At 34.0% G+C, this 20,751-nt stretch overlaps 1 protein-coding gene across 1 annotated transcript; it reads left to right on the forward strand.

Moving 5' to 3' along the window:
• The first annotated feature begins 1,512 nt into the window (after positions 1-1,512).
• Positions 1,513-11,471, forward strand: LOC107799394 (non-specific phospholipase C3-like). Its single transcript, XM_075239418.1, has 7 exons — positions 1,513-1,522; positions 4,344-4,408; positions 4,708-5,077; positions 6,848-6,967; positions 9,960-10,415; positions 10,541-10,711; positions 11,017-11,471. The coding sequence occupies exons 1-7, from the start codon at positions 1,513-1,515 to the stop codon at positions 11,367-11,369; spliced, it is 1,545 nt and encodes a 514-aa protein (XP_075095519.1). The 3' UTR covers positions 11,370-11,471.
• The last annotated feature ends 9,280 nt before the right edge of the window (positions 11,472-20,751 follow it).

The raw sequence follows: 20,751 nt of genomic DNA on the forward strand, positions 1-20,751 counted from the left end.
CCCTCCATTTCTTATTCACCCTCTTTAAACTACACAAGCTTAAAATCCCAACAGAAATACCATATTATATTACTAAAAAATAATTTTTGATTTGTTCGATTTTCTAAAGTCGAATTCGAAATAGAAACAAGAGGAAATTCACAATTATAAAACGTAAGGGAATCAGAAAGCGTGAAAATCTGAACAACAATAATCGAAAGTTTTGGATAATCAGTTATATTTCTTCCTTTTTCTTTGTTGGGTTAAACGGAATAATGTACAGACTACCCAACGATGTAAATAAGAAATATTCTGACGCTTGTTCAACCGAAGCACAGGATAGTCCAAAATTAGAACATCAACACTGACACATGGTGTTTACATTAAATTAATAAATACAATATAATTATCTTACATACATATATTTATCAGTTAATTATGATTAAGTTATATGTATATTCACTTCAAACGTAACCGTCAAACTGGTCTAGTATTATCCATTTAAAAATTTAGTAATACGTTTATCAACATATGATTGAAATTTGAAAGCATTACGAGTGAATCGAAATTAAAAAATGACTAGCTAGAAACTCTTACGTAAACATCATTTATTGGAGCTAATAAACCCATCCCTTTTTTCTTGCAATTGGAATAGATAAGTTTGTTACATGCCATACGCGCGGCAAAGCATATGCTTTTATCCTAAAGGATCATCTTGTGCTAAATTCTAAATTCAATTCCTTGTACGTATGATTATTAAACGCAGGGGCGGAGAGAGAGTAGAACCTACGGGTTCGGCCGAACCCAGTAGCTTTGGTCCAAATTATGTAATTATTTTAAGAAATTCATTGAACATGTATAAATTATTAATTTAGAACCCAATAACTTAAAAAATTTAGAACCCGAACCCATAAGTTTCAAATTGTGACTCCGCCTCTAATTAAACGTAGTGATGGATCAAAATTAACTGAATTATTACCATTGACAGATAATGAATTAATACACCTAAAGAGCAGCTACAAATAATAATGAATTAATAAGAACACCTAAAGCTATATCCAATATGATCTCTTAGGCCTCCAACAAAAACAAACTTGTTACACGGCCTCTAAATCGAAAAACTACATGAGCTCTGTTGGAGCCCTTCGGTATATGTATCATCTCTTTGACATTTTTTTTTTTTTTTTTTTGCATCTTCTACTATCTAATAAGAGGGAGTTAACAGGCACCTAGACGACATGCCTGCTTACTGTCGGGACATTTTCGACATTTCACATATTTAGCTTGCCTGAAAGAGTTATACTCGCTGCTGCATTATTTGGACATTGTCGGTAGCTACGTCAAGATCACCACCGTTTTCTGCTAAAATTGCAGCTCTTGTGCCACGTTGAAATAGACCCTGCTCAATGTATTGATTATGGTGGGCCCATTATGTTTTTGGTTTGACACGCCAACCCCAGAACCCCTTACTTGCGCTTCTACACTGATGATGTCATTGTAATGCTACATTTTTCTCTTCTTTACTTTTCAACAATGGTTGCCTGTAAGCTAATTTCCTTTTATGTTTGTAGACCACCATTATTTTTCTTTTTCCTTTTGAATTTATGTATTCTTTTGATTTAAACCGGAGATACCTTTTAATTAATTCCAAGAATTGATACATGAAGATTGTTAGCTTCTACGAATGATTTTATCATTCTTGGCTATTAGAAGGAAATAGCATTTGTAATTTTAGAATACGTTTTTACCGTTTATAAACGAATTAAAATACGAATTTTGTTGTCTTGAGAAATTATAAAAAGATGAAGGAATACCAAAATATTTTACCTTAACAAAACCCGAGCATTATTTGGTCATTACAATAAACGTTGCTGGAGAGCCAAAACTTCTTTTGTATTATTACAGTATTATGCAACGAATAATAGTAATTTCTTGGTATGTCCTATACTTAATTAATTGGTTATTTTGAGTTTCATATGATACAAAACGAGATACGAATAAGGTTTGTGTACACATTACTCTCGCCAGATCCTACTTGTGGGATTACACAGAATATGTTGTTATTGTATACGATATAAGAAAAATAAAAATAGCATTTTAAATATATTAATAAAGCATAAAATTTATTGAAAAATGAAATAAGGAAAAATAAAGAAGAATAAAGTATAAAAGTTGCAAAGTACTACAATCTACGTATATAATAAGAGAAATAAAAGCAGAAAAATATGCAAATAAAAAAAGGGAAGAAGGAGGACATGGAACCGAAGTAGCAACACGAATACTCTATAGATAACACCAAAAAATGTCATGGTAAGAGAAAGTATGAAATAAGTAGAAAAAAGAATTAAAGAGGAAAGGAGTACCTCGAATGGAATTAGGAGCAATAAAATACATTTTGAGAGACAAATGAGAGGGGGAAAAGAGTTTTCCTTTTTTATTTTGTTTTAATAAGAAAAAAACAAGAATTTGAATGTCATCACGTAATTATCATCAATTTATCCTCTGTGAGAATTGAAGAGTGTAATTACTTCATTTTAATTATGCTTAATTCATATTGACTAAATGATTACATATGCAGATAAACATGTCAAACCGTATAATTAATTAAATTACATTCAAATTCAATTACGATAATACTTAAACAAGCCCTAATAGGTTTACGTATATGGGGGTGGGGGGAATCAGAAATAGTTAGATTTACAACTGGTAATTAAAAAATAGGCACAGTTTTAAAAGTAATCCGTAAAAATTCCAGCATAATACACAGGAGTTCGATTTTTTTACATATGAGATTCCAACATAATGTGCTGGAGTTTCATAATGTATCGCAGTTCCACCATAATATGCTAGAAGTTTATACGGAGGAGCTCCAAAATTTAGTATATTATGCTGGAACTTTCCGTGTTTCAGCTAATATAGTGGTTATTTTCAATAATTTTGCAAATGTTGGTTATTTCTAATTACGAATTCGAAAATTGGCTAGCCCATACTATTTTTACATATATATAAGTAATAATTGCACGGGGCGCCCTATTTGGTCGCCCCCATTTAACCTATACCTATATTTTTAAAATTCTTAATTTTGACAACTTCAGACGCCTCATCTTCTTCCTCCTGACCTATGCGCTCCTTTCTCCCTCCTCTTATTTTCCTCTTCTTCTTTTCTCTCTCAAACACATGAGACTTTGTATAAGTATTATTGATTGGATCTGTAAAGTTTTTATTAAATCTTATCAACTACTATATTCTATGTTGAAGGACGAGTAAATAAAACTCCACAATCAATAATAGGTGTGATTTGTGTCTTTCCCTATCCATCCTTCTTAAACATACAACAACAATTGACTACTACATGTCCTCTCTTCCAAGTTACCTGCCACAAGAATGGCACATGCATGTGAAATTTATTATACACAATAGTTGCTCTCGCGATCTCTTGGAATTAGCTTACCCCTTGCTTTATGATATCATCTGCAGGAAAAACAATAGAAATGGGCTGCAGAACTGAAAAATAAAAGATAGAAAAAATAACTTCAGAACTTTATCAAAAAAATCAGTTAAAATTTTAGCACAATTTAGCTTAAGTTATATTTTAAAGCCATCTAACTTCAAAGAAAGGCAGAACACAACTTCAGCTCTAAGACTGCTGAAGTTTAGCAAATATAAAACAAAAACTTCAGCTCCTAGAATGTTGAAGTTCATCAAATACAAAACAAAACTTCAGCTCCTAGAATGCTGAAATTCAGCAATTACAAAACAAAACTTTAGCTCCTAGAATGCTGAAGTTCAGCAATTACAAATCAAAAACTTCAGCCAAAACATGCTGTAGTTTTATTGAACTGAAGTTTGCCATTGCACTAAGAAATGAACTTTGTGTGATTGCCTTTGCAAGTCAGGCCAAACTTCAGGCAAAACTATTTGAAGTTTTGCTTTGATAAGACTACACTTCAGGTAAAACAAAAACATTCTGAAGTTCAAACTTCAGACATAAATTTTTGCTACTTCAGGCCCGTATGTCTGAAATTACCCGAAAAGTGGGTACGCTTGCAATTTGTTTTGCAAAGCGGGTATAAGTTAAAATGTGACCAAAAAACTGGATATAGATGCAAATCCCCCTATATATTAGCGTTTAAATTATTGGGCCCGTGCCAACGCCGATCTAGTGTACCACTACAAATTAGTGACTCCTTTAAATAACTTCAGTTCCTGGCTTTCCAGTATTGGACTTTTTGTGGTGTTAAATACGAGCTCAAGCCTTGAATTATATCAATCAAAAAATAAAATGAAAAAAGTATTAATTAGTCAAATGTTCTACGTAATAAAATACTAGTGTTTTTATCTTTTTGTCTAACTTTTGATTTTAGATAAAAATCTTAAGACATCATCACTCTCTTCTTTTGTTCTTTTCTGGGGTTTATTCTCGAATGAGGTTTGTTTTCAATAGTTTTTTTTTTTTTTGGGTCAATGGACTATTTACTTTCTTACTTTTTCTGTACATTTTTTGCATCTAAAGTTTAAAAAGAAAGGTTGCTAATCATTGCAAATTATTTGAGGATTGGATCAGGTTAATTGTCATTCTCTACAAGAAACAAACATACACATAGAAGCTGTTTTCCATCTTCTCCATATTCCATTTTCTTTTAAAAGGCAAGAACCATAGCGAAACCCTCCAAGAAATCAATCGCATTAGCTTCAAAACAAGCAGCAAAAAACCTTCAGAATTACTAGCGAAAACAATGGAAGAAATTGCCACAATGGCTTCTTCAGAAATATATAACTTCTTCCCCCATCACAACTATAATAGTGTTAGTCCAAGAAAACCGTTCATTTGATCACATGTTAGGTTGGATGAATACCCTAAACCCTAATATAAATGGTCCAACAAGAAAATCATCCAACCCTATCTCAACCTCCAATGCAAAATCCGACGTTCTTATTTTTGGCAACCAATCACTTTACGTAGATCCAGATCCCGGCCACTCAATCCAAGATGTTTATGAGCAAATATTTGGAGTTCCATGGAGTAAGAACTTGGCTAGCAAGAAACTTCAGCCCACCATGAAAGGATTTGCTCAGAATGCAGAGAGAAATCTCAAGGGTACGATATATCATTGAGGTAGCAAATGAGCGAATTGAGTCAAACTTGAACGGGGATAATGCAAGTTAAAACGGATTATGCAAGATATGTTGGGTTAAGATATGACAAAATAATGTGTCATACCCCAAACCTCAATGTCAACACATGAACCCAACCGTCCCCTTTTTTGTTTTGCTTTTTGGAAAAAAAATATTATTTATTTATTTTTTAAATAATCACTCCCTTAAGTTCTTCCAAATTTACATACTCTTAATCTCCATTTTTAGTTTAGGCTGGGGTTGCATTTGATCCGTTGGATATATTATAATATTCTGACCTTATAGTTTAGTAGGTCATTTTAAATTCAAAATTAAGTCAACAAATATGTTACAACTCAGATACAGGTTGAATTTGCTATTTTTAGGTATGTCGGAGGCAGTGATGAATGGGTTCAAATACTAACCTTCTCTACACTGATGATATATAAGAATATTTTACACTATTATGTTACTAAAAATTGATCATATATAAATGTCTATAATAAGTGAAATTAATAAACTAAAAATTAAAAAAAAATACTAAATTGCAAAAAAGTTTCTTTACGCTATAGTAAATATAAGTTAAATCCATATTTTTACATGGTTTTGTGTTTCATTTCTCTTCTCCATAGTTCTGTCAATTTCAATTGACGTGTTCAAGTATCTCAAGCCACTTTCCAGTATATTATTGCCTTTGACAGTGGATAATTTCTTCATTTTAATTAATAAAAGAATAAATGCACTAATTAATGGTGGATACTTCTTGGGTTAATGCCTTGACTCCAGTATTCAGTCTGACTAAAACAAATACTACTGGAAGCCTGTAGATTATGTAGTTATGCTCTGTTGTACAACTCATGAAATTAAAGCTAGTGAAGAATGAAGAATCTGAGAATTTAATTTCTATTGAGTGAATGTTTTGACACTACTCATAATTCTATTTGTGTGTCATAATTGTAAACAGATATAAACCTTTCTCAGGTAGTTGAGAATTTTTTTTTTTTTTCATAGAATAAATTATTTATACTTATTTGGTTAAGTGGTTACATATAAGTGGTCAAGATGTACAGTTCGGAAATGCAATGACGCTACCATCATTTAGGCCGTTTCGTGTTTAACTCATTTTTCGCCCATAAAATGTTATCATTTTGTTGTATATACGCATCCTATATTAGAATGTCTTTTTAACATCATTTTGGCCCTTTCGTGTTTAACTCTTTTTTGTCCCATAAGATGTGATTATTTTGTTATATGCATCTTAAGAGTGTCTTTTTAATAAACCCCATTTTGGCCCTTTCGTTTATTAATCTTTTTCTTCCCATAAGAGTTGAGGAAGAGAGTAAGTTTTGATTTGGAGAACACAAGCTTAATCTGTAGAAGACCAAATTCAATAAATGAAGTCAGATAATAACATTATAAAACTGAACCCATGACAAAGCTGCATACAATTGACTTAATATATATAATCCGATTCTTTTTGTGAACGCATTGCAGAACTTAAGTGCACTGGTTACCCTTATATAAGATGTGTTAAGTATTTTCTCTTTCCATATTTATTGGGGATTTTGAACTACTCTCTTCGTCTATAATGATTTGGCACCTTTTTTTGATGGCTAATTACATTAGAAACTAAAGAAAATAAGTTTAATTTATTATTTTCTAACTAAACTGAGATACCTTGAAATTTCATTAGAAGTTAAGCACTGTGATCTTTTTCATATTATATTTCTAATAAATAATACTAAAATGTTAGTTGGAGTCCACTATATTTACTCCCAGAAAACAACAACAAGAAGAAAGAGAAGTCCTGTGTTGCCTGACGAGGAATATGTTAACAAGCGTCAGAACTTTAGCGTAGATCTTATAATGGAAGGTATATGACCCAAAAATTAGATCTTAATTTTTATACAATTAGATTTATAAAAAAAATAGGGTTAATTATAGTCAATATCAATATTCAATGATAGATCTAGCGCTTTTAAGGTGAATATTTAATATGAGCTATTAAATAAGACAATCTTGAGGTATTAATAGAGCAATAAAGGCTTATGAGTAGGGGTGTACATGCAGTGACGGAGCCAGAATTTTCATCAAGGGGTGTCAAAATATAAATAATTAGATACATCAAAAAGTCAAGGGGAGTCAACGTATAATAAATATACATAAAATAAAATAAAAATTATCTAGTAAAATAGTATAATTTTTCGGCGAAGGGGTATCGCTTCCCTTGATTTAATGTGACTCCTCCACTGTATACATGGTTCGGGTTGGTTCGAATTTTTTAATTACCAAACCAAACCAAGGGTATCAGTTTTTTAGATCTATAAATCAAACCAAACCAACAAAGTCGGATTTTTAATCTCGGTTTTTCTTGGATTTTTCGGTTTTTTTCGGGTTTTCGGGTTGTTTCCCGGTAAAGTCTTCATAGCACAAAATTTGTTGTGCTCCAAATATTTCTTTAGTCCTAGTAAGATACAACTATATAATGTATTTTCTAAGAAAATAATACAATAATATGAGATAAGTCATAGCATTATACTAAAATATTCAATAACAAAGATAATAAAATTGCATAAAGCAAATATTGTAAATTAATAAGTCATAATAAAAATTAACATAATCTAAAAATACTATATAGGTCATACTAAAATAAGTATAGCTAATAAGTACTATTAATTATATAACTAAGCACTACAGAAAAAGATAAACTAAGTTATACATTTTTATTATAAACCAATTATGTAAAACTAAAAAATAGATATCCAACACTATTGTCACTCCTAGTGCTGAATTGAATTTTTTTTTGTTAGCATTAGTATTGATTTGAACTTTGTTTGATTTATCACATTTATGGGCTATAAAATTTATTTACCATTCAAGAATGTTAAGTCCAAACTTGAAATAATACGTTAAAAGATAAAAATGTGAAAAAGTTTAAGCAATATTTATAAATTACATTACAATAAATATTTATATGTATAAAATATTTTTAAAAATTGTATAAATATACAATCGGGTTAGTTTGGTTTCAGTTTGACTTTTTTTAGTTAAAACCAAACCAAACCAATTATGGTCGGATTTTATTTTTCAAATCAAACCAAACTACAATCGTTTATTTTTTCGATTTGACTCGTATTATCGATTTAGTGCGGTTTATCGATTTTCTTTGTACACCCCTACTTATGAGTGTAAAGTTGAGCAATAAATGATAGTAAATGGCTTCTAATAGTAAATGAGTCAAAGATCACCCGACAAGGATAAAATCTTCAGATATGCTTTCTTATAATGATGTATGATAACATACAATTATATATTTCGATTCTTGTTGGATCGGGGAGAGATGGGTAAAAGAAAGAAAGTGTAAAGTCAAGCTTTGTTTCTATTCAATAAAGTGAGAATATTGTACAGAAGAATATTGAAGATATTCTTTACAAAAGGTCTAATGCCCTTTCTCATCTATCTTCATATTTATATGAGTACATATGCTACAAAACTCTAGTCAAAATACTCAATGATAATCAAATATTATTGACTAACAATGATCACAGGTGACTTACCTCAAGTTTTCCCGTGAATTCTCTCTGAAAAATTGCCCAAACCCGTGTTGAAAATGTCCAAAATGACAAAAATGTCAGAACCCCTCTGTTTTGTAATCTGTCCAGGGGTTCCGCTTCTGTGAAAAACTAACCGCATCTGCTGTCCCACTTTTGCTGTCATGCTGTTGCTCCTGTGCCTGCTTCGCTTCTGCGGACTCGCTTCTGCTTCTGCGAAGAAGCTGTCCGCTTCTGCGGTCTTGCCCAGCTCCCCTTGCCTCCGCTTCTGCGACATTGAAGTCGCTTCTGCGGACCTCACGCATCTACGATGCCCATCTCGCTTTTGCGAGCTCGCACCAGCGAGCCAAATTCTGCAAGTGCGATTGCACGAGAAGGCAAAAATTTCCAGATTTCTTCTAAGTCCGAATTTGATCCGTTAACCATTCGAAACTCACCCGAGACTTTCGGGACCTCAACCAAACATACCAACAAGTTCCAAAACATCATACAACGCTAAAAATACGAATTATACCCCAATTCAAGCTAATGAAACTACGAAATTCCAACTTTTACATTCAATGCCGAAACCTATCAATTCAAGTCCGATTGACCTTAAATTTTGTACACAAGTCATAAATGACATAACAGACCTATTCCAATTTTCAGAATTGGATTTCGACCCCGATATCAGAAAGTCAACTCCCCGGTCAAACTTCCTAGCTTAAATTTATGTTTTAGCCATTTCAAACCTAATTTAACTACGGATTTCCAAATAATTTTTCGGACTCGCTCCTAAGTCCAAAATTACCATACGGAGCTATTGGAATCATCAAATCGTTTACATATGAGTCAACCTCCGGTAAACTATTTCAACTTAAGTTTTAAACCTTGGAACTAAGTGCTCCAATTCATTCCAAAACCTCTCCGGACCCGAACCAATTACCCCGACAAGTCACATAACAACTGTAAAGCAGAAATAGAGCAGTAAATAGGGGAACGGAGCTGTAATACTCAAAACGACCGGCCGGGTCATTAAAACAATAATTTATCCTCCGCACCTGACCTCGACCCTTTGTAGTTAGGTTGACATGTCACAGCCTTCAAAGGCTTTATCGTCGTTGACCGGGTCAAACAATAAAGACCACATATTATTTTAGTTCTCAAGTATAATTTTTGTTGAAGGATAAAGTTATATCAAAACTCTTACCTTAATTATTAAGTCTTGAGTTGATAGTTTTACTTTAATTCATTTATAACATTCATTTTGAGAATTAATTACCCTCTTTAGAGGAAAACGCAGATCCACTAGCATGTCATAGTAAATTTGATCTCATAAACCCTTTAGGCATTTCTTTAATTTTCATTTTGATTTTTGCAGGAATCTTAGGAAACTGAAATACATAAAGAACTTCCATCAATTCGATCTTCATTTCAAGAACCACTGCAAAGAGGGAAAGTTACCAAATTATGTTGTAATTGAGCAAAGATACTTTGACTTAAAAATCTTGCCTGGAAATGATGATCACCCTTCTCATGATGTATTTGAAGGCCAAAAATTTGTGAAACAAGTCTACGAGGCATTGAGATCAAGCCCTCAATGGAATGAAATATTGTTCATTATAATATATGACGAACATGGTGGTTTCTTTGACCATGTTCCGACTCCGGTCACCGGCGTTCCTAGCCCTGATGGAATAAATGGTCCTGAACCTTATAAATTTCAGTTTAATCGCCTAGGTGTTAGGGTTCCGGCCATCTTGATTTCACCGTGGATCGAACGTGGAACGGGTACTAAGTTCTTCAATATATAAATTATATTAGTTTAATAGTACTGTCTTCAATTCATATATATGTCGAAATTTGTGATTTCGTGTCATGTGATTAACTATGCGTGTATATATATATATGTCAAGTGTTACACAAGCCATCAGGACCATACGCTACTTCTGAATTTGAGCATTCTTCAATTCCTGCAACTGTTAAGAAGATTTTCAACTTGAGTGAGTTTCTCACTAAGCGTGATGCATGGGCTGGAACCTTTGAGACAGTCATAAATAGAACAACTCCAAGAACAGATTGCCCCGGTAATAATCTTTCACTTATTTATTTTTAATTCTACTGATGAACATAATCTGTCCTTGTTACAATGAACCTGAAATTATGAATATCTAACACATAACATAAACACCATTTTACATTTAGAGTTCTATGATTATAAGACGTTCTTTTTCCTATATTTCTTTCAGACTCCAACTTGCTTGAAATTGAGTAGTTGTTATGTTGTTTCACATAACTCTGATCAGTGAATGTATCTACCTATATAAGAGCAATTAAACAACGAGATTATTGCATTCATCAAATTAATATTACTGCCTATTAATTACTGCAGAAACTTTGCCAGAACCAGTGAGATTGCGAGAAGCAGAAGCCAAAGAAGATGCAAAGCTAACTGACTATCAAACAGAAATGGTACAAATGGCTGCAGTTTTATGTGGAGACCATTTAAAGGACTCTTATCCCCACAAGCTTGTGGAAGACATGACTGTTGCTGAGGCAGCTGAGTATGTTGACAAGGCATTTAATAAATTCTTGGATGAATGTGAGAAAGTTAAACTAAGTGGTGCTGATGACTCTACCATTTGTGTACCAACAGAATTACCAGGTGATTATGATGAGAGAGCTTCAACAAAATTCAAATCCTTTGCTTCCAAATTCTTGTCTTGTGTACTTTGTGATCATTGATAAATTTCAATTCTCTTAAATGAATTATTTTAATATATTGATTAATTATTACATTGCGAAAGTGATTGTAAAAGGAAAAATGTTTCTACTAATTAGGACTTCCCCCCCTATTGTGACCTCTCTCTAATATATTGTATATGCTTAACTTTATTATAATTTTGACCAAACTTTAAATTAATTTTATTTTTTTATAGTTAAACCACATGAATATTTTTTTAAATATAATTTTGATACTTAACAGATACTCTAATTTATTCATTAAAATTTATTTTATTTTATTTCTGCCAAGGAAAACCTGTTATAAACAGAAACTAAACTATTACAGTAGAAGGTACTGAACTAAAAGTTACGGTCCCTAATAGGTCTAGATTAAAACACAGTAAAGTAAACATGGGAGGATTTACAAAATGCACTACATCTTGAGTATGCTGATATGTCATATCTTTTCCATAAGTAGCCAAATTAAAGCATCTCCCACGCACACTACTAAAAATCAGATGATTTCCGTCCAAAGCTTTCCGACCGAAATCGATCGAAAATAAGAGTATTTGGTCACAAAAGTCAACAAAAATTTTCTGACAGCAAAAGAAATAATATTCCGACCGATTTCGGTCGGAAATTGGTCAAATATTTGGTCATACTTGTATATAATGTATAAAAATAATTATTTATTAAAATTTTTCCAAATTTCCGACCGATTTCGGTCGAAAATTGGTCAAATATTTGGTCATACTTGTATATAATGTACAAAAATAATTATTTATTAAAATCTTTCCAAATTTCCGACCGAAATCGGTCGAAAATTGGTCAAATATTTGGTCATACTTGTATATAATGTACAAAAATAATTATATATTAAAAAAATTCAGAATTTCCGACCGATTTCGGTCGGAAAGTTTGAATTTTTTGTTTCCCGCCCAAGACAAAAATTATATATATTTAATTAACCAGCCGAAATGATTATAATTCAATATTTCCGACCAAATTCGGTCGGAAAAATGCTTTTATACAAATTAAAATATATATTTAATAATATTTGTGTGTGTAAATAATAAAGAGCTTTTAAATAAATAATATTTAATACTTATTCGATATATATATATATATATATATATATATATATATATATATATATATATGGATTATAATAGTCAAAACGACTGGCAGGGTCATTACAATACTATATATACACACTATACTATACTATACTATATAGACATCTTAATATAGCTAATGTTATATCGAATATAGCTTATATACTATACACATAGTATATATATTATACTATACTATATAGAGACATCTTAATATAGCTAATGTTATATCGAATATAGCTTATATACTATACACTTAGTATATATATTATACTATACTATATATACAACAACAACAACAACCCAGTGAAATCCCACTAGTGGGGTCTGGGAGGGTAGTATGTATGCAGACCTTTTTCCTACCCCGAAGAGGTAGATAGGCTATTTTCGAAAGACCCTCGGCTCAAGAGAACAAAAAAACAAAATAAGACAATATCAGTATCACCACAGAAATCATAAAAAAATAGGAACAACATGAAATCCAGAAGAAAGATGCAAAGCAAAAACGAAAAAAAGCAAAAACAAAAACGATAGCTAGTAAATAGGTCTGACACTGAAACGCAAAATAGTAAGACACGACATTGCCTCTAGCTAGCTTAGACAAAAACCCTACCAGACTAGTCTCACAACGGTACGAAATAAGACAAGACTCAACTACCTCCTAACCTACAACTCTAATACTATACTATATATATATATACTATACTATATATACATCTTATACTATACTATACTATACTATACTATATATATATATATATATATATATACATAGTATAGTATATATATATATATATATATATAGACATCTTAATATAGCTAATGTTATATCGAATATAGCTTATATACTATACACTTAGTATATATATTATACTATACTATATATACAACAACAACAACAACAACAATCCAGTGAAATCCCACTAGTGAGGTTTGGGAGGGTAGTGTGTACGCAGACCTTTCCCTACCCCGAAGAGGTAAACTTAGATGTGATGACCCAAAATGTCATCTTTAAATTTAATAAGTAATTTTGTGTTCTAAGACCTCGAAAAGCACCATTTATCATTTCTCGACTTACGTGCATAGTCCGTACAATTTTCCGGAAAGTTTTTATGTGAAAAATGGATTAAAATGGGAAATAGAGCTTTTAAAACTCAAGTGAGTTGACCTTAGTCAATATTTTTAGCAAACGGACCCGGATCAGTATTTTGACAGTTTCGGTAACTCCGTATCGTAATTTGGGACTTGGGCGTATGCCCGAAATTTAATTTGGAGGTCCCTAGCTCAAGTTATGACCATTTAACGGAACTAGCAATTTAAAGGCTAAATGTTTCAAGTTTGACCACGGGGTTGACTTTTTGATATCGGAGCCGGAATCCGATTCTGGAAATTTGAACAACTCCGTTATGTCATTTATGACTTGTGTGCCAAATTTGAAGTCATTCCGGATTCATTTACTATGTTTTGGCACGAGATTTGCAATTTGAAAGTTTAAAACTCAAAGTTCGAATCGGAGTGTGAATTGTAATTTCAGTGTTGTTTGACGTGATTTTAGACCTCAAGTCACTTCGTATTATGTTACGGGACTTGTTGGTATATTCGAGCGGGGTCCCGAGTACCTCGAGAGTGAAACGGATCGAAATCGGAACAAGAATTGGACTTAAGCAAAATCTGAAATTTTGAGTTCTGGTGTAATCGCACCTGTGGAATTTTGACCGCAGAAGTGAGACTTCTATCGCAGAAACGGTCTTCGCAGGTGCGGCCCTTTTGTTGCAAAAGCGGACGTCGCAGGTGCGACATTTTATCCGCAGGTGCGGAACCTCACCTGGCAGCCCTTCTTCGCAAATGCGAGACCGCAGGTGCGAAAATATAGCCTGTAAATGCGAAAATGCTGGGCAGAATACATAAAATCGGGTCTTAGCCATTTTTACTCATTTTTGAGTTTTAAGTCTCGGATTTGGGCGATTTCAAGGGAGATTTTCAAGACTTTGAACTGGGTAAGTGTTCTTTATCATATAGTGATTGTATTTCACAAATCCATGTCTATATTCATCATTTATTTCGGATTTAGATGGAAGAAATTGAAATTTTTGTAAAACTTTCCAAAAACGAAAAATTAAGATTTGAAGGTCCATTTGATATCGGAATTGGACAAATTTGGTATGGTTGAACTCGTATCGTAACGGGTGTTCGAATTTCGCGAGTTTTTCCGGGATTTGAGACGTGGGTCCCACTACTGAATATCTTAATGAATTTCGGATTTTTATCCGGAAAATTTATAAATTCATATGGAGTTAATTCCTATGATTCGTATTGAATATATCAAATTGTTTGTGAATAGATTTGAAACTTTCAGAGTCAAATTTAAAAGGAAAAGTTGTGGTTGAATAATTGATTGGAATTTGCAAAGCGAGGTAAGTGTCGTGGTTAACCTTGACTTGAGGGAATAGAACCCTTAAATTATTTGTTATGTGAATTGCATGTGAACGACGTATAGGCGAGGTGACGAGTGTCTATACGTCGTCAAATTAATTGTTTGCCTGCTTACTTGAAAAATCATAAACTATTTTTTTAATCATAAATTAATTACTATAATAATTGTTTCTCTCTTATTCCTTGTCAAAATATTAATTCTTGAATTCCTGCATTAATTGTTACATGTTATTTGAATTATGTGCCTTAATTGTTATTTGACATTTAGCATATTAAATATTAAACTGCCTATTTGCTCCCTGATTTCCATAATAATTTGTTATTTGTCATTGTTTGCTTCATAATTAAATCATAATTATTGTATGCTTGTTGTCTTATGATTTTATATTAATTGTTGCGTTTATTGGGGAATTTCTTCTATAAGAATTAATTGGTAAATGAATATGTTGGAGGAGCGGGTTGCACGCCGCAACAAGATTGATTATAATGAATATATTGGAGGATCGGGTTGCACGCCGCAACAGACTTATTAAAAGTCCATATTGGAGGATCGGGTTGCATGCCGCAACAGACTTATTAAAAATTCATATCGGAGGATCGGGTTGCACGCCGCAACAGACTTATTAAAAGTCAATATTGGAGGATCGGGTTGCACGCCGCAACAGACTTATTAAAAGTCAATATTGGAGGATCGGGTTGCACGCCGCAACAGACTTATTAAAAGTCAATATTGGAGGATCGGGTTGCACGCCGCAACAGACTTGATTAAAATGAATATATTGTGAGAGCGGGTTGCACGCTGCAACAGAATTGAATGTGAATATATTGTGAGAGCGGGTTGCATGCTGTAACTAAATTGATGGAAATGATAATTGGTTATGACTGCTGAGTTGGCTTCGATTATTATAAATGAGTTATTTGATTTATTTCTATTATTGTTGTTGTTTCTAATATTGCGCACATGTAATGTAAGTGACCCGCCTTAACCTCGTCACTACTTCGTCGAGGTTAGGCTCAGCACTTACCAGTACATAGGGTCGTTTGTACTGATACTACACTCTGCACTTCTTGTGCAGATTTTGAAGTTGGTCCCAGCGGCGTACCACAGTTTTGCTCGGATTTTAGTTATTCAGAGGAGACTTGAGGTATAACTGCATGGCGTCCGCAGTTCTGAAATCCCCGTCTATTTTACTTTGGCTGTGTGTTTATTTTCAGACAGCTTTATTTTATTCAGACCTTTATTTGTATTTATTCTAGAAGCTCGTGCACTTGTGACACCAATTTTGGGATGGTATTTAGACACCGTTGTTTGATGGATTATTTCACTATATTTTAAACTTTGCTTCCGCATTTGTTTCCTTGTTATTAATAAATTTAAAATTATTTTAAAAATGGATAATATTATTCTAACGTTGGCTTGCCTAGCAAGTGAAATGTTAGGCGCCATCACGGTCCGAAGGTGGGAATTTCGGGTCGTGACAAAATCATATTTATTATATGTACAATACATTATACTATATATATATATATATACACACATCTTAATATAGCTAATGTTATATCGAATATAGCTTATATACTATACACTTAGTATATATATTATACTATACTATATATTTGTGTGTGTAAATAATAAAGAGCTTTTAAATAAAAAATATTTAATACTTATTTGATATATATATATAAAGAGCTTTTAAACTAATTATTAAATATTAACTAAACATTTCCGACCGATTTCGGTCGGAAATGGCATGGTCAAACGGTCAAATGTCACTTAATATTTCCTACCGAATTTTCCGACCGATTTCGGTCGAAAATTTCCAATTTAGATCTGCGAGGGACGAGCTTCTTCCCCATTTTCCCATTTTCTCTCTCTCTCTCTCTTCTATTTCTCATCTTCTCTTCTCCGGTTGCTTCCACCCAAAACCACACCCAAAATCAACTCTTGTATCCCTCCTCACCCAAAATCAAAGCCCCTCATCGTCTCCCTCCCCTCCCCCACCATTGTTCGGCCGCCATCTGCCACCACTGCTTCCTCCGCCACCACCATCCACTGCTTTTAGCACCCAAAATCAAACCCCCTCTCTTCTCTTTCAAGGTTAGTTATCTACATTTTTTAATTTAAGTAATTTTAATTCTTCTATTATATAAACTAGGGTTTAGTTAATGATTAATTAGATTTAGGGTTTACTCCTATTGATTATGTTTATTCTAGCATTATCTATGTTAGAAAATTATTATTATGCTAGGGTTAGATAATTTTATAGCTTTCAATTATATTGATTATGATTATGCTAGGGTTTAATTCTTTCAATTATTTGTTCTATTAGTTTAATTATGATTTATAATTAATGCTAGGGTTTAATTCTTTTAATTTAACTAATTTTAATTATGATTAATGCTAGGGTTAGCTAATTTTATTTTATTTAATTATATTTCCCTTTAATGGTCTAATTGAATTAAAAATAACTTATTTTAGGGATATATATGAACTTTCAAATTAATAAGCACTCAAATTATTTAAATTAATTATATTGTAACTAAAGTTTATTATGTAACTTAATTCTATAAATTAATTTGAACTATGATTAATATAATTTATTCGTTCTTTATGTAGATGGAATATCGTAGTTGGATGTATAATAGGAATTATCCTAATCGTCGGTTTTTGAGGAAGGAATTTATAGAAGGGGTTAAGGAATTTATTGCACATGCAATGTCACTTGAACCGTTTCGGATTGGAGGGTTGATTAGGTATCCTTGTGTGAAGTGCAAGTGTTTGTATTTTTTTTGGATCGGAGGATGTTAAGGCTCATCTTTATAAAAAAGGGTTTATGGATAATTATTTTGTGTGGACTAGTTATGGAGAGATTGATGGTAGTGATGGTGTATTTCATAACGTAGTTGTTGGTAAAAGTAGTAGGTCGGTGGGGAATAACGTTCAACATCCTAGATACCATGAAATGGTTGCGGATGCTTTTGGGATGCACTTCGATTTTGAAACCCATGAAAGTGTTGAACAACCTCCTAACGAAGAGGCAAAATATTTTTATGAACAGTTAGAGGCCGTTAGTCGTCCACTAAGGGAAGGGAATAGCTACTCTTGTTTATTTAATGTAATTGCTATGTTGCAGGTTCATTCCTAATCATCAGGTTACAAAGATAATCACTGATATTCTTGGCGGGTTGTATAATGCACCCTATCCGACTTGGATTGACTTTCCAGAGGATCTCGTGCAACAAATGTTCAACCAATTTAAGGTTTTAATACAATTCTTATCTATTTAAGTATTATATTAATAATATTTTCATCTAACGTTACATACTTTATTTGCAGACTAAGTGTGCATGGGAGGACCAGTATAACCGTGAAATTTGTGCAAATTGGGAGTACAAATGTCGTAAGAGACTCTCTAATTCCTTCTGCTCCGCTCGAAAGGTTAACAAGAAGCCTTCATGGGTTATACCGGATTTATGGGAGGATCTGCAGAGGTATTGGGTCACCGAGAAATTTGAGAAGAAGAGTGAACTGGGAAAGAAGGCCCGAGCATCTGAGAAGGGTGATTCCTTGCACTGTCTGGTTTCAAGGAGCATGAAGGTGTCACGACCCAAAACTAACCCCTGTCGTGATGGCGCCTATCGTGGAACTAGGCAAGTCGACTCATTTCCAAAATAAACCGATATTTTCATTTTAAAGATAATTTCAAGGTTATTTAACATAAAACCTCCATTTAAAAGAGTTCAAATCAAAGAGAAACAGAAGTGCGGAAAAGAAAAGCCCGACATCGGTGTGTCACTAGTCATGAGCATATACTATAATCTGTCTAACAATATCAAAGCTAACTCAGCCCAAAAAATAGCTAAATACAACTAGAAGAAGATAAGAGGGAGAAGAGCAGGGGCTGCGATCGCCAAACAGCTACCTTGCTATCTCCAAGAAAATCTGCAACCAGAACACTCAATAACCGCTACCGTATCCAGCTACACCTGAATCTCCACACAAGGTGCAGGGAGTAATGTGAGTATGCCAACTCAGTAAGTAACAACAATAAATAAATACTGAGCAGTAGTGACGAGCAATAAAGCATATAACGTTCATATCAGGAAATCTCAGTAAAATACCACATGCTTTTAAAAATCAGGATCTGAATCAAATTATCTAGTTTAAACCCAGTTCCAAGAAAAATCATTTAAAGACATTTTTTTTCCAATAGTTTTTCAAACAAAGGCTCAATGCAAAGGTGAGCAAAAATGATGCAATCATAAACAGCCCCTCGGGAAAAATATCACTCATATACAGCCCCCCGGGCAGACCTCACAGTCACTCGTGCCACTCGGGCATACCTCACAATCACTCTTGCCACTCGGGCATACCTCACAATCACTCTTGCCTCCCAGTCACTCAGCACTCGGCACTCGCACTCAGTAGGTACCTGCGCTCACTGGGGGTGTGTACAGACTCCAGAGGGGCTCCTTCAGCCCAAGCGCTATAATCTGCACGGACAACTCACGTGCGATAATAATAAGTATGCTGTAGGCGGGCAGCCCCGATCCACACTCATCCTCACCAATCAGGCCCTCGGCCTTACTCAGTCATAAGTATGCTTCAGGCGGGCAGCCCCGATCCACACTCATCCTCACAAATCAGGCCCTCGGCCTCACTCAGTCATAAGTATCTCAAGCCCCTCGGGCATTTCAGTAAAACAGGACATTCGGCCCAAAACATTTATATGCATCAAAATATGGTCATAAAACTGAGTTATGCGGTAAACAAGTAAAAACATGACTGGGTATAGATTTTCAATCGAAAACAATGAGAGGATGGTAAGAAACAGCCCCTAAGGGTCCAAACAGCATTGGCGCAAGGCCCAAACATGGCATTCAACCCAATTTACAGAAATTCTTTCTAAAACATATAAGTATCAAATGGTTTCAACGAAGTATGCAACTTTATAGTTGCTACGGGACAGACCAAGTCACAATTCCCCAACAGTGCATGCCCACACGCCCGTCACCTAGCATGTGCGTCACTAAAATAGTAGAATGATACAAAATCCGGGGTTTCATACCCTCAGGACCAGATTTACAATCGTTACTTACCTCAAACCGGTCAAATCTCTAACCCGCAATAATCTTGCCTCTGGACTCGGCCTCCAAAAGCTTTGAATCTATTCACAATCAATCAGTACAATACGCGCTAATGGGATGAATTCCACAAGAAAAACTACAAAATTAGACCAAAACCCGAAATTGGCTAAAACCCGCTCCTCCCGGGACCACGTCTCGAAATCCGACAAATTTTACAAAACCCGAAAGCCCATTCACTCACGAGTCTAACCATACCAATTTTACTAAAATCCGACCTCAACTCGACCCTCAAATCTACAAATCTTATTTCCAAATTTCTAAGTTTCAACCTCCGATTTACACCTCAAAATCATGTAATCTAGTCGGATTATTCGATGATAATTCAATATTATGGAGTAGAAATGATCACAAGGGACTTACCTCAAGTTTTCCTTGAAAATATATCAAAAAGCGCCTCTCCTCAAGCTCCAATTTGTCAAAAATGGCAAATGGGACGAAGTCCCCATTTTTATAATTCTGCCCAGACAACCTCGGTTCTGCCTCAATCTTGGCCTTCGATCGAGGTCCTCGATCCTGGGCCTTCGATCCTGGTTCTCGATCCTAGGCCTTCAATCCTGGTTCTCGATCCTAGGCCTTCGATCATGTCTTCGACACGACCTTCGACCGTGACCCGCGACCTTGGGCTCGATCATGGATTCGATCGTGGCCCTCGACTCTGGGCTCGATCATGGCTTCGATCGTGGCCCTTGACCCTGTGCTCGATCTGG

Source organism: Nicotiana tabacum, chromosome 19 (genome assembly GCF_000715075.1).
Source record: "Nicotiana tabacum cultivar K326 chromosome 19, ASM71507v2, whole genome shotgun sequence".
Classification (NCBI taxonomy): Eukaryota; Viridiplantae; Streptophyta; class Magnoliopsida; order Solanales; family Solanaceae; genus Nicotiana; species Nicotiana tabacum.